Genomic DNA, 13,385 nt, shown 5'->3' with positions numbered 1-13,385 from the left:
AACAAACAAGGTCGAGCGCCAACGATAAATCCTCGCGCGTCTTATTAACCTTTCCTATTTTGAGGAATCTTCAAAAGCAGGGTTTCTATAGGAAACTAGATGTGTGTTAGTCTGCTCAGGGTAGGGCGCTTTGTGTCTCTTGCAGAGGCACCCTGATGTGAGAACAGTAGCTATGAGAAAGAGTCCACTTATCACACTCAAGACAGCAAAACTGGATTTGTAGTTGGATTTGGTGGCAAAGGTCACGCACGGCACATCGTGTGCGTTCTGGCCTTTGGTCTGGCTTGTCCCAGCTTTGTTATAAGCAATTATGCACACCTGGTAGGTGAAACCGGGTCGGAGGTTGTACAGGGTGTACTCCCTGGCTGTGGGGTAAATCTCTCCAGAGACGGTGTCTCTATTCAAATCGCCCTTAAGGCGGTAGGCAAGCTGGTAGAATCTTACATACGAGTTCGGGGCACACCAGTGGATCTTTGCTGAGGTGTCCCGTATTTCAGACACTTCGCGGAGCCTTGGCGGTTCCGGGATAGTGAGTTCATCCGATATCCCTGGGCACAAGCAAAGAGATAATTCTTGGAGTTCAGAGCAAGGCTTTTGCAGATGCCTGCAGGGATCATAGGCACATGGGCTGAGCGGCTGGACTTCTGATTCCTCTCGATGATCTTCGTAGTCATCGTGGTCTACATAATAGAGTGGAACGTCGGTGGACGCAGGATTTGGAAGAGCGGGTGACTTGGTGTGGTTTTGCATTGGTGGGCTGGTTGGAGTGGAACTTGCCGTGTTCTGTGGGATAAATAAAGCACTTGGGATGGGTGAAGAACCTGTTCCCGTTGGTGCAGCTGTAGCTGTGCTCAGAGCAGAGTGGTACAATGTTCCTTCTGGACGGACAAGAGAATCTGCTGTTGTGGGATCATGACTTCTTGGATCCATTTCAGTCGTGTTCCCCATGGTTTGCTCAGCAGAAGTCTTTCCCAGAATTGCTGAGGTAGTGGTCAGAGTGACCGTTGTAGGCGGGCTCTCTGTAGATCTGTAAACGGTTTCTTCTTTGTAGGCAAGCTTGTCTGCTTGTGTAGATTCCTCTATTCTCAGGTCGCCCCTAGTCAATGCAAAGCTCTGTGAGGCAACAGAACTGTGATGCCATTCCTGGGGAAATGTACCAGAGCCTGGCAGTGTTTTTGTGGTGAAGCTGGAATGTGCGCTCATGAGCTCTGGAGTTGAATCAGTAGTTCTGTTGGGTTGGCACTCATCATAGAGCCTTGGCAGGGGCATGGATCTGGGTGCTACGTTGTCTTCTGGAGGTGTGTAGCAAATAGTTTCTGATGCCCTAAGATAAAACAGCAGAGATAGAGTTAGAAAAAGGGTCCTTGGAGACAGAAATCTGATGGAAATCACATAACTCAAATGATGCATCTGCAACTTATCGGGCTAAACATCCCAGTTTGACTATTGCAATGCACTCTATGTGGGGCTGACACATTGTACGCTGGTTGAAGCTTCAGAACAGACCTTAAGGCAGTCCTGAATAAAGTGTACTACAATCACCTGATCCGGATATAAATAGATCATGGATAATCACATGAAGCTACCTTTTACTGAATCAGACCCTTGGTCCATCAAGGTCAGTATTGTCCACTTTGACTGGCAGCAGCTCTCCAGGGTCTCAAGGAAGAGGTCCTTCACATCACCTACTACCCAGTCCTTTTAACTGGAGATGCCAGGGGTTTGAACTTTGGACCTTTCCCATGCAAAGCATGAGCCAGGGCTCTTCTTGCTTGTAGACGAAAGGGTATGCACAATAACTGGGAAAACGAACTACAAGTCACATGAAGATGCCCTATACTGAGTGAGACTATTGGTCCCTCCAGCCTAATATTATTTACCCTGACTGGCTATGGCTCTCCAAGGTCTCAGGCAGAGAAGGATATTTCCCAACACCTGCTCTCTGAGATTTCATAGATGCCAGGGACTGAACCTGGGAACTTCAGCATATAAAGCAGGTGCTCTACCACTGAGCCATGCCCGCTCCAAATGTAGACCTAGACATAACAGCATCCTCAAGTTGCCTTGTACAAGGCGCACAACACTTTCCAGAAAAGCTGACTCCATAAACCTCCTGCAGCTGTACTATTGACCCATAGCTGCTCTGTCTCTTAGACAGTCTATCGGTCATCACTGCCACCACCTACCTAGGGAGGTGGTTGAGCTCCCCCTCACTGGCAGTCTTTAAGCAGAGGCTGGACAAGCACTTGCTGGGGATGCTCTAGGCTAATCCTGCATTGAGCAGGGGGTTGGACTAGATGGCCTGTATGGCCCCTTCCAACTCCATGATTATATGATTCAATAACTCATTTATGAAGCACTCATTAGAAGACTCCCACTGCATCATCTGATTGAGATGAAGAGGAAAAATTGGTTGAGTATCATCAGCACTGGTTTCACGATCACCAAGACAACAACTCCTGGTGGCTTTATATCGATGTTAAATTGCACGGGAGACCTGATAGTAGCCATGATGGAACCTCCACATTCAGAGGAAGTAAACCTCTGAATAATAGTGCCAGTAGGCAACATCAGGGGAAAGCCTCAGTCTCAATGACCTGATTGCTTGGCCCTCCGGAGTAACTGGTAGGCCATTGTGTGAGACAGGATGCTGGACTAGATGGACCACTGGTCTGATCCAGCAGGATCTTCTTACATTCTTATGTTCTTATGATACCCCATAGCAGAGGTGTCATGAAGAATTCCATAGGGTAGATGCCATGAAATTGATCACTTGTCCCCAGGCACCAACCACTGGTTGACAGATGGGATTAGAATCACCAAAGCTTGGCATGATCCCTATCTCAACAAGTCAAACCAGAAAGATACCGTGATTGTTGAAAAACCTAGTAACACAGAGAGTTCCTACAGGATATACACTATCATTTGCCAGAAAAGCCATTTTGCCATTTGCATTGGACTGCCTTTATCTACGCAGGAGAATCACAAAATGGGTACAACACTGAAATCTGTGTGTGGGCGGGGGGTGGGTGGAGCGTCAATAACAGACTATCACACTTTAGCCAAAGGAGAAGTTTCAAACAGAGACCCCAGCTTGAAGCTGCCAAATTGGAACTCATACAAACTTGATGGTAGCAGTCTCGGTCAGAATAAAACATGGGAGTGGTTCATTTACTGCAGAAAGGAGTTCTCCCTCCTTAGAGGTTTATGTATACCATTCAACTTGCTGTTCACTTGCACAACACCAACTGGGGGAGACCAACACCCATTCTGACTCGATCATTTGGGCTTTTGACTGGGATTTGTTTCCATTTGTGGATCTGCATAGCAATGTCACACACCCACCTTTGGATTGCTGAGTCTTGCAACATCTCTTTGGCTTGGATCTACCACAGAATTGTCATGGGCTCAGAGATCACCAGGATCTGTGGATTCTTGCTCTTTCCCTCTTTCATAAGTACACACTATAACATATGCCTGTATTCTAACACTCCACTGAGCACAGTTTGAAACCTGCCTCTGTCCTAAGAGACTTCCTCCTAATTAAGTGGCCAGCGTGGTGTAGTGGTTAAGAGTGATGGTTTGGAGCGGTGAACTCTAATCTGGAGAACCAGATTTGATTCTCCATTCCTCCACATGAGCAGCAGATGCTAATCTGGTGAACTGGGTTGGTTTCCCCAGTCCTCTACACAAAGCCATCTGGGTGACCTTGGGTTACTTACAGCTCTCTTAGAGCTCTCTCAGCCCCACCTATTTCACAGGGTGTCTGTTGTGGGGAGGAGAAGGGAAAGTGATTGTAAGCCGGTTTGTTTCTTCCTCAAGTGGTAGAGAAAGTCAGCATATAAAAACCAACCTTCTTCCTCTTCCTCTTCCAATGGAAGAGCCACTTCAGTTGGAGGAATGCTCCTTAGGCTGATGGATGGTTTCAAGATGGTGGGATACAGGCCATCAAAAATACTTCCTAGCCAGACTGTGCCACCTGTAACTCAGCAATGAATAAGGAACCAGGGACTGCCAACAAGGAAATAAGAACCATCTTTGTAACTCTCCTTACCTCTGCAGAACTAATCTTTTTGGCTGAGAGAGCAGCCAGGACATCTCACAATGGCACTTCAAAGGGTTTCCATAGAGGTTGATGACCAGATTGTCTGATGAGCTAAGATTCCATGCATTTAAGTAACTCAAATTACAGCTAGAATAAGAGAAAGAAGTATGACGTTAACTAACATATGGGTTATAACTTTCACTAATTGTTCTGCCCATTACGTAGGGTTGGATCTTGCTGATCTTTTCCATACACATAAGGTGGGGCTGCAGTAGCAGCATTTTGAGGGGGCATTTTGGGCTTCAGGGGGAGGGGCTGCAGAGTTCCCAGTTTGATAGGAGTTATGGGCACAGCGGGAAGAGGGTGTATGTTTGCCTGTCTGCCTCAATACTGTTTGCCCATTAGAACAGCTTCTCTGATCTGCTTTTAGTCCTGGTGGGGAAAAAATACATGTCCAACATGATTGCCTGTCTTTCCCCACCTCCGCTGGGCCTAACAGCACCTCTCCTGCATGAGGAAAAGCATAAAAAAAACCCCCTCATCATGGCCCCTGGTCCAAATCAGGCTCCCCGACTGCAGCTACTTGACATTAATAAATATGTCAAGCGTGCCAATCATATTTGCCACACAGTATGCTATTTAATCCTTTTTTTTTATATAGATTTTATTGGATTTTATACTAAAAATTTTCCATTGCATTAAACAACATCTATGACAATATAAAATTTCAATTCTAACCTAAAGTTGTTATAGTTCCATAACATATAATAAAGAAAAAAAAGAAAAAAAAAGAAATGGAAAATTTTGACTTCCCCTTCACCTCTATCTTCCTCTTAATAAACAGTTCATCTCGTCGTAGTTAATCTAATCTTAATAAACTATCAATATCCTGTATAAAAAAACCCATAATCTGTTAGTAAATATAATTATGCTTATTCATTATAAAAAAAACCAAAAATAATCCTCTGGGTCAGATTAGAAAATATTCTTCCATTCTTCCCAATTTTAACTCATATTCACAATAATGCATCCACGCCTCCCATTCCCCCAGAAACCGAACGTCATTTTCTTCATTTAGAATAGCTGTGAGTTTTGCCATTTCTGCCACTTCAAACATTTTAACAATCCAGTCTTTTTTTCTCAAGAATTTCTAGCCCTTTATTCCCAAAATGATGTCTTAATCTTAATTCCACTACATCATTAATAGCCATGCCACCCGTCCACACTATCAAAGCCTTTGGATCCAGCAATCATGTTTAAATCAATCCTTTAACCATGGTCTAATACTTCCTTCTGTAACTGAAATAGGCCAGTCAGGTATGGGAACAGGATTTCTTTGTTCTCTCTCATTTCCTCAGACAGGATACGTATCCAAAAATAACTCTTTCTGGGCTTCATCTCCATCGTGGCTTCAATCTGTATTCCTTGACCTGCTCTCTTCTTCCTTATATCCACACGTCGTTCCATGACTTTTTTAAATGAAAAGTCTATTTCTTGTATGTCTGATCTCTTTATTGCCGGCTGGTTGCTTTCTTGAACTTCTGTCTTCTTCTTTGTATCCTTGTATTCTTCCATGACTTTTTGGGCAGAAGAGTCCATTGCTTGTATGTCTGTATTTGTGGTCATCGTTTGAAATTTCAAGACTTTTATGTCTTCTATAACCAGATCCAACTTCTGATTGCCTACCTGTGCTGATTGGTCAAGAGTCGTCATCATTGAAATCAGTTGAGCCATCTGTGTTGAAATCTGTTTTAATTGTTTAATTGTCGCCTCAGAATGTTTAGCAAGCATGTCCTGTATTTTTTTTTCCATGTTTGAATTCTGTAAAATTCCCTTTGATTTCATAGGAGCAGGGCTATGTATTAAGCCAAAAGAAGCTGGTAAAATACATGTCCACAGACAGGGCCTTTAAAGTTCTAATTAAAAGATAATAATTCAAACATCAGCCTTATAATTTTTTCGGGTTGAAAAGAGTCGAAATTGGCTCTAGAATTGCGTTTTAAAGTTTTGAAATACCAGTGAGTTTTTTTCGGTCGCTCTAGGTCGGGCTGATCAGGAAGTATACAGGAAGTTGCTAGTGCCGTGGACCTTCTACCGCCTCTTCTCGATGGTTGTTCCTTCAGGAATGATTTCCAAGTAACTCGAGTGCGACGCGTAATCGGTCCTACAACTACTTCCTGTTATTTTAGTTCCGATGATAGATAGGTTGTTATAGAGGGTCTTCCGTTCCAGGCGCTCCCTTACTGCAAACGTGGCAGGATATTCTTCGCCGGAAAATCAGGAAGAAAAATCACCCTCCCCTTCCCTTGGACCCATTGGTGATAGTTCTTGTCAATCAAAAGGTATCCTTCCGACTCTTTATTATGGTTTAGGCTGATCGGATTGATAAGGCTCCTGTCGCTAATCCCGATGGCTAACTCAGATCAAACTTTTTCAGTTCGGATTAAGGAGGAATGGGGGTCCCAGAAATATTCTTATCAGCCCCCCGTCTGTTCAAGTTTCCAGTAAGTAGACGAAGAGTTCTTTTGTACTCACTTGGGTGTCAAGAGGTGAGGTTCTTTTCTTTATGTAGTCCTTATGTTGGTATTAAGGTGGTGGAGGGTGGAGCTTGATGCCTAAGTTGCGTTTTGGCGATGTCCTTCCCTAGTGCCCTCGCAGGACCGGCGTCCAGGACTCCGAGGGGCTTAAAAAGCCCCCTCAGAGTACCTAGGAGGTCAAACCGCGTTTGCGGGCTGCAGGGAGTTCCTGCTTTCCAACCCACTTGCAAGGGTCGGATTGGGGTATCTATGTACCCCAGAAATAACGCAAACTTGGATTTCTCCCAGGACAACCTGGGGAAATGGAGTGCTCTCCCCAGCAGCACCACCGGAAGTCCCAGTATGCTATTTAATCCTAAACCACAATGGGATCCCGTTCATTATTTGACATGAAAATAATTCCAGAAGGCTAGCCATTTTTTTTCTGTTGCGGCAAAATTAAACCGGAGTCCAGTGGTACCTTTAATACAATTTACTCCAGCGTGAGTTTTCATGAATCAAAGCTCATTTCCATGGGAAATATATTCATGCTTACAATTAGGGTTGCCAATTGCCTGGAGAAAAAAATTACCCTGTCCCTTTAGTAAAGGCTTACTGTGATGCTGCTCACCAGGTGATGTTATTTACCTCCACACCAGGAAAAGTTTCAGCTGCCCGTTTCTAGATATTAAGCCTCTGTTAAAGGGAGAGGACATAATTGCTCTAGGCCTGTTGGCAATCCTATGTACAGTTGCAAGCAACAGAAAGGTGGAAGCAGAGAGATGTTAAACTGGTGTCTCTTTATAATATCTCCAACTATTCCGTTGTAAATATACTTCCTCTGGATATACACTTCAGTGCATACGGCGAAGTGAGCTCTGACTCATGAAAGCGTACGCCTGGAATAAAATTTGACAGTTTTTAAGGAGCCTCTGGACTCCCTGTTCAGTTTGAGATTAATCTGTCATACTGATTGTTATGGTGGAGAGCTGAATCATTCTTTATTAGGCTAATTGCCCAGACTGCTTGGCTGATATTTCAGTGAGAACTAATGACAAAAAAATGGTTTCTGAGAGTTGGCAAGCTCTCCTGAGGGTTTGTTAAAAAATTATATACCCATCAGACTTGGCTGAAGGCATAGCAGCTTGCGGAGATAGGCTGTCTCTGACAGTCTGAGCCATGGATCTGCTGCTGTATTTCTATCTAAAAAGGTAAAGGTAAAGGTCTCCTGTGCAAGCACCAGGTCATTCCTGACCCATGGGGGTGACGTCACATCCCGACGTTTACTAGGCAGACTATGGTTTGTCTTCCCCAGTCATCTTCCCTTTACCCCCAGCAAGCTGGGTACTCATTTTACCGACCTCGGAAGGATGGAAGGCTGAGTCAACCTTGAGCCGGCTACCTGAAACCGACTTCCGTTGGGATCGAACTCAGGTCGTGAGCAGAGCTTGGACTGCAGTACTGCAGTTTACCACTCTGCGCCTAGTACCTGTTAAAAAGTATTTGTTGATGAAGAAGAGTTGGTTTTTATACCCGTTTCTCTACCTTTAAGGAGTCTCAAAGCGGCTTACACTCACCTTCCCTTCCCCTCCCCACAACAGACACCTTGTGAGGTAGGTGGGGCTGAGAGAGGGGAGGGAAGGCGATTGTAAAGTGCTTTGAGACTTCTTAAAGGTAGAGAAACGTGGGGTATAAAAACCAACTCTTCTTCTAATAAGCAGACAGAGGAAAACTTACTTTTGGAACATGAGAAAAGCCACCTCAGGGGTCTGGCTGAAGGACTCTGTTTCCACCTGGCTAAGGACGTGGGAATCTCGGCAGTTCAGTTCTTTCAGCTGAGGTGCATGCACGAAGACGGCCGCATCGAGGCTTCTCAGATGGCTCATTTTTGTCAGATGGAGGGATGTCAGTCTGGGCAGGTCTTTGAGCCACTCCGGATGAACTGGGGGGAAGAGAAGGAATCCTTAACCGCCTTTGTGGTATCAAAACAGAGGAGATTGGACCCTAGGGAGTCCTACTGACAACTCCTGTGACTCTGAGCATTTTGGAAAGTGACTTGGCTGCTGTCTGACAAATGCCCGAGAGTTTTCAAAAATAACAATACTACTATTACTAGCACTAATAATAATATGAGTACATGAAACGATTTTGTACTGTCAGACCACTGATCTAGCTAGCTCAGTTTTGTTTACTCCATGTGACAGCACCATATCTGTTATCTGGAGGGTGGTGGAATAGGCTCAGTGGTACAGCATCTGCTTTGTGTTTAGAAGGTCCCAGGTTCAAGCCCCAACAGCACCAGTTGGTGGCATCTGGAGCTCTCCTGCTATTACAACTGATAGCCAAACGACAGAAATCAGTTTCCCTGGAGAAAATGGCTGCTTTGGAAGGTGGACTCTAGTCTAATGCATTATACTCTGCTGAGGTCCTCCCCCCCTCCCCCAAACCACACCCTCCCCAAGCTTCACCCCCCCCTCAAATCTTCAGATATTTCCCAACCCAGAGCTGGCAACCCTACTTAAAGCCCACCTTTCTCACTGAGACTCAAGGCGAATGGAAGAGTACTTACAGAGTACAGATAAAATAGATCAGGGAGTAGGTAATGTAACAGTCCTCCACCTGGGACTCTGGAGTGCAGCTGCCAGGACAGTTGACCACTTTGGGTTGGGACATTCCTGGAGATTTGGGGGCAGAGCCTGAGGAAAGTGGGGTTTGAGGAGGAGAGGGACCTCAGCAGGGTATAATGCCATAGAGGTCACTAGGGCTGCCAGCCTCCAGGAAGGACCTGGGGATCTCCTAGAATTACAGCTCATCTCCAGACTACAAAGATCAGTTCTCCTGGAGAAAATAGATACTTTGAAGAGTGGACTCTGTGGCATTGTACCTAGGGTTGCCAACTTCCAGGTACTAGCTGGAGATCTCCTGCTATTACAACTGATCTCCAGCCAATAGAGATCAGTTCACCTGGAGAAAATGACTGCTTCGGCAATTGGACTCTATGGCATTGAAGTCCCTCCTCTCTCTAAACCCCACCCTCCTCAGGCTCCACCCCAAAAACCTCCCACTGGTGGCAAAGAGGGACCTGGCAACCCTCATTGTACCCCACTGAGGTCCCTGTCCTCCCCAGGCTCCATCCCCAAATCTCCAGGAGTGTCCCAACCTGGATCTGGCCACCCTACCCCACCCCCAACTTCCGCTGGTGCCCGGGGGGACCTGGCAACCCTAGAGGTCACTCTCTAGAGGAGCCATTTTCTCCCGGGGAATTGATTTCATGTTGCCTGGAGATCAGTTGTAATTCTAGGAGATCTCCAGATCCCAGCTTGGAGCTTCCCACCAAATATTCAGCACTTACTTCTCTCCAGGAAGGTTGCGCTGAGGTCAAGCTTAGCGATGAGAGCATTTCCTACAGTCTCAGAGGTGTCTCCATGCAAAAAGTTCACCGCAAAGGCTGAATCCTGAATCCCATCGTTGCCATCCTGTCCCAGCAGAGTGGAAGACAGATTCAGGAACTGCAGTTGTGGATAGCAGGAGAAAGCGAAGGCCTGGATTTCTGCAATCGGGTTCCCAGCTAGAGACAGCTCCTTGAGGTCCCCCAAAATGGAGGCGTTGCAGGCCGGCAGGGATGACAGCAGATTGGAGCTCAGATCCAGGATCTGCAGCTTGCCCAGATTTCCACCGGCACCCCATGTCACGTGTTGGATTTTATTCTGTCTCAAGGAAAGGACCTGCAGCTCGGGCAGATAGGCTGCATCCTGTCCATTGAATTCAGGCAAGAGGTTGTCACTCAGATCCAGATGTTCCAGGATCTGAGGCAAGCATGACGGGAAAGACGCAAGATTTCGGTTTTGCAGGTGCAAGACGGTTGACTGGTGAGCGCTCAGCTCCACACAGGATAGGCTGCTGGAGAGGTTGCCGCTTTCCCCCTGAGGGCTCTGCATAACCAGCTGGAAAAGAGTTTGCAGATTTCCCTGGGTTGCAGGCTCTGTGGGCCTGGCCGGTGTCTCCCTTAGAAGCAGAAATACGCAGGCCAGAAGGAAGATCATGGCTGTCCTTTGAAGGAGCACCTAATTCAACAACAACAAAAAAACCCTGTATTTTTTCACACAATGCATAGTTACATTGTGGAACTCCCTTCCCCAGGATGTGGTGATGATGGACGCCAAATTGGAAGGTTTTACGAGGGGAGTGGACATGTTCATGGAGGACAGGGCTATTCATGGCTACTAATAAAAATGGATACTAGTCATGATGCTTACCTATTCTCTCCAGGATCAGAGGGGCATGCCTATTATATTAGGTGCTGTGGAACACAGGCAGGATGGTGCTGCTGCAGCCGTCTTCCTTGTGGGCTTCCTAGAGGCCCCTTGTGGGCCACTGTGTGAACAGACTGCTGGACTTGATGGGCCTGGGTCTGACCCAGCAGGGCCTTTCTTATGTTCTTATGTTTTCAGAAAGCAGAGGGAAAGCAAGGTTGAAGGCTGTGTTGCCCCCACATTTGCCACAAAAGAAAAATCTCACGCACATTGTTCAAAGCATAAGCAGTTAAAGTCAGGATCTAATTTCAATGTGCTCTGTGTGACACCTACGGTTGCCAACCACCAGGTGGGGCCTGGAAATCTCCCAGAATTACAACTCATCTCCAGACTGCAGAGATCAGTTCCCCTGGAGGCAATGGCTGCTTTGGTGGGTGGACCCTGTGGGTTTATACCATGCTGAGATAAGTTCTTCCCCAAATTCTGCCCCCTCCAGGTGTCACCCCCAAAATCTCCAGGAATTTCCCAAACCAGAGATTAGGGATGCCAGCCTCCAGGTGGAACCTGGGGGTCACCCAGAATTCCACCTCATCTCCAGAGTACACAGATCAGTTCCCCTGGAGAAAATGAATGCAATGACGGCGGACTCTGTGGCATTGTACCCCACTGAGGTCCCTGTCCTCCCAGGCTCCATCTCCAAATCTCTAGGAGTTTCCCCAACCTGGATCTGGCACCCCTACCCCCCAATCCCCCACCAGTGGCCATGGGGGATAGGGTTGCCAACCTCCAGGTAGTAGCGGGAGATCTCCCGCTATTACAACTGATCTCCAGCCGACAGAGATCAGTTCCCCTGGAGAAAATGGCTGCTTTGGCAATTGGACTCTATGGCATTGAAGTCCCTCCCCTCCCCAAACCCCGCCCTCCTCAGGCTCCGCCCCCCAAACCTCCCACTGGTGGCAAAGAGGGATCTGGCAACGCTACCAGAGACAGCAACCCTAGTGACACCCCACACTTTCTGAAGGGAGGGGGCTGGAAAACTGCAGCAGGGGTTTTCTCAGGGGTGACACCCTAGGTGTGGGATGCCCTCCCTAGAGATCTGTTGTGGGCCTAATCTTTTAACACCAGGTGAATACATTTTTAATGGCCTTGGAGTTTTCACTAATAAATAGTGGGGTTGGGGGGAAGGACAACCTTGGCTGGCAATTGGATTTCAAACCTCTGAACTCTGAACTCAAACCTCAAACTCCACAACCTGTCTGGAGAACCGGGTTTGATTCCCCACTCCTTCACATGAGCAGCGGAGCCTAATCTGGTGAACTGGATTTGTTTCCCCACTCCTCTACACAAAGCCATCTGGTGACCTGGGGCTAGTCACACTCTCTCAGCCCCACCCACCTCTTAGGGTGTCTGTTGTGGGGAGGGGAAGGCGATTGTAAGCCGGTTTGAGTCTCCCTTAAGTGGTAGAGAAAGTTGGCATATAAAAACCAACTCTTCTTCTTCTTCTCCTCCTCCTCCTCTTCCTCCTCCTCCTCCTCCTCCTCCTCCTCCTCCTCCTCCTCCTCCTCCTCCTTCTTCTTCTTCTTCTTCTTCTGACAAATCACTCTATCAGCCGCCCATGTCAGAAGGAAACAGTGACCTCAAAGAATTGCTATGAGCATAAGAAAAGGATGACTTGGGGAAGATGATAGACTGCATTACCGGCTGTAGCCATCCTCCTGGAGAAAATGGTAGCTTCAGAGAGAGTAGTCCATTATTTATTTAGGGGGGAAAATGATGCCACCTCTCCAGGAACCTGACCTCTGGTACCCCATAGCTTCTGGGCGAATCCTCTCCCCAAATTTTCCCCTCCCCAAGCACCACCGCCAAATCTCCAGGAATTTCCCAGCCTGAAGTTGGCAACCATAATCCTTCGAAAATATAACTCCTCTTCACCCAAATGACAGAATTCTGTCAGTTTCTGTGGTGTAGTAGTCAGGATGCCTGCCTAAAATCTGGAAGACCCAGGTTCGAATCCCCACGCTGCCATGGAAGTTGGCTGGGCGACCTTGGGCCAGCTGCGTACTCTCAGCCTAACCCACCGCACAAGACTGTTGTGAGGTTAAAAGGGAAGAGAGGACCTTAGCCACTCCGGGTCCGCATTGGGGAGAAAGGTGGGTTATAAATAAAGTAAATAACATTAACAAATGTATTCCTTCCTCAAGGATTGGGGTTAGAGCAACTTCAGGCCTGCGTGGCGTCCCTCTGCAGTGAGTGAAGAAGCCACGTTTGTGGAACTTTCCCTAATAATGAAAACTAAGAGCTCGGACCAGATCGAGGTTAGTGCCAGTTAGATCCAACCACCTGCACTGGTTTCTAGCTCCTGTGCGGTAGATCCAGGGCCGGTGCCACCATTAGGCGAACTAGGCAGTCACCTAGGGCACAGACCTCAGAGGGGTGCAGAACTGGCCCGAGGGGCACAGTTTTAAACAGATCAGTTTCTTGGAGGAAAATGCAACTGACAATTTAGATTTTTTTAAATTTTAAGATAAGTACCACAACACTGCGGTGGAATAGACTTATGAAAAGGTTTGG

At 46.9% G+C, this 13,385-nt stretch overlaps 1 protein-coding gene across 1 annotated transcript; it reads right to left on the bottom strand.

Annotated features, from left to right (window-relative positions):
- Positions 1-54: 54 nt before the first annotated feature.
- Positions 55-10,616, bottom strand: LRRN4 (leucine rich repeat neuronal 4). Its single transcript, XM_056856034.1, has 4 exons — positions 9,914-10,616; positions 8,299-8,503; positions 4,055-4,192; positions 55-1,324 (listed from the first exon to the last, which is right to left on the bottom strand). Exons 1-4 carry the CDS (start codon positions 10,602-10,604, stop codon positions 55-57), a joined length of 2,304 nt encoding a protein of 767 aa, XP_056712012.1. The 5' UTR covers positions 10,605-10,616.
- Positions 10,617-13,385: the final 2,769 nt, after the last annotated feature.

The sequence above is a fragment of the Euleptes europaea genome, chromosome 10 (assembly GCF_029931775.1).
Source record: "Euleptes europaea isolate rEulEur1 chromosome 10, rEulEur1.hap1, whole genome shotgun sequence".
Classification (NCBI taxonomy): Eukaryota; Metazoa; Chordata; class Lepidosauria; order Squamata; family Sphaerodactylidae; genus Euleptes; species Euleptes europaea.
Note: the sequence above shows the minus strand (reverse complement) of the source record. Positions and strands in the feature narration are given on the sequence as shown.

Bases quoted from the DNA above. Each gene is read 5' to 3' on its own strand.
- LRRN4 (XM_056856034.1), bottom strand. From the start codon at position 10,604: ATGATCTTCCTTCTGGCCTGCGTATTTCTGCTTCTAAGGGAGACACCG. The intron at 8,504-9,913 runs GTAAGTGCTGAA...TCTTCCCCCCAG, and splicing joins CGCAACCTTCCTGGAGAGAA to TTCATCCGGAGTGGCTCAAA. The intron at 4,193-8,298 runs GTAAGTTTTCCT...CTCTTATTCTAG, and splicing joins GCTTTTCTCATGTTCCAAAA to CTGTAATTTGAGTTACTTAA.